The following is a 1,255-nucleotide window of genomic DNA, read 5'->3' as shown; positions in this document are numbered from 1 at the left end:
ATCTCTCTCTCTCTCTCTCTCTCTCTCTCTCTCTCTCTCTCTTGCATTCTTCTCTACATCTTCTAAGGATTGTAGCTGCTCATTAAGTCAAACGTCCATAATACCCAACTAAACCCAAAAATAATCGGCAATTTTGGGGGCAGCCCACTATATAGATCCTACCTGCCCCCTCTTTTACCTATCTCTTTCCCTGGCTAGACGGAACTGGTGGATCAAAAATTCTAGATAAAATGCAAAGGAAGATTGGAACGAAATTATAGAGACCAGACATAATTTTGATTGTAGTGAGTAGCTGACTTGTCCTCTGGTGTATTTTTCTCCTTCTTTCCTATCAAACATCTGTCGTCATTATTATATTATTATTCCCTCAGTCTTCATCTTCTGTTCTTCTACGACACACCTGTGTTGCATGTGAAACAAAACTCACAAAAACTAAACAAACTAAAAGCTGCGCGCTCATATGACCTTATGCAGTTGCGAGCGCCGTAAAACTCTATACTAAACTAAACTAAACTAAAAGGTGGAGCAAATCGTAGCAAAATAACACCGCCCTGATTACTGACCATTGTCTGCCTTGTAATTTGGGTCAAGAAGTCCAACTTTAACCAAATGCTCCGGAGTCTGCGCGGACAAGGAAATGAGGTCTCCAACAGCTTCATGGAATCCTGAAAAGGAAGACTGGCACTGTCAGTATAACTACGATTATTAAATAGTTTACAATTGTTATTAAGCTACCTATTTGGAAATGCGAAATATAAATGTTATATATTATTTATTTTTTAAAATCATTATTATTGTTATTATTTATTTATTTTAAAAGTGTACACGGCTAACCTTTTGCGGTATCATTTCTTTAACATTATTTTTTTCGAACCTCTGTTTATATGTATGTAAAGTCTGCATGTTTTTTTTAACGTAATTTTCTCTGTATTTAATTTTTTACTTCTTTTTTTTTTAGTTCATTATTTGCAACATGCAAGGTGTTACTTGTTTAATTTATCTAGTTCATTCTAATTTTTTCCACATGGGCAAGGTGCGGATTAAGCCTTCTTCGTCCGCACATGATTCCGTCATTTCGAAAAGGAGCCAAACTATATGGGGTTTCAATATTTTGTTATTAGTTTATTGTTTTATATTCAGCTATATCGGAGTCAAAAACCGTAGATCGGTAGAAAAGTGAACTGCAGAGAAGATACGGGAATTAAGGAGAAAAGATATTATCACCATTATATCTGAGAGGAGGCAGCATAATAAT

The 1,255-nt window shown here is 35.5% G+C and overlaps 1 protein-coding gene across 1 annotated transcript in view; it reads right to left on the bottom strand.

Moving 5' to 3' along the window:
- LOC101863140 (angiotensin-converting enzyme) overlaps nt 1-1,255 on the bottom strand; it is a gene marked incomplete at its 5' end in the record, with an annotated part of 17,242 nt that overhangs the window by 5,789 nt on the left and 10,198 nt on the right. Inside the window, 1 exon segment of the mRNA XM_013088901.2 lies at nt 564-665. Within this exon segment, the coding sequence (XP_012944355.1) occupies nt 564-665 (102 nt within the window).

This window comes from Aplysia californica, unplaced genomic scaffold (genome assembly GCF_000002075.1).
Source record: "Aplysia californica isolate F4 #8 unplaced genomic scaffold, AplCal3.0 scaffold00828, whole genome shotgun sequence".
Lineage (NCBI taxonomy): Eukaryota > Metazoa > Mollusca > Gastropoda > Aplysiida > Aplysiidae > Aplysia > Aplysia californica.
The sequence above is the reverse complement of the archived record's forward strand: the minus strand, read 5'-3'. Positions and strand labels throughout refer to the sequence as shown.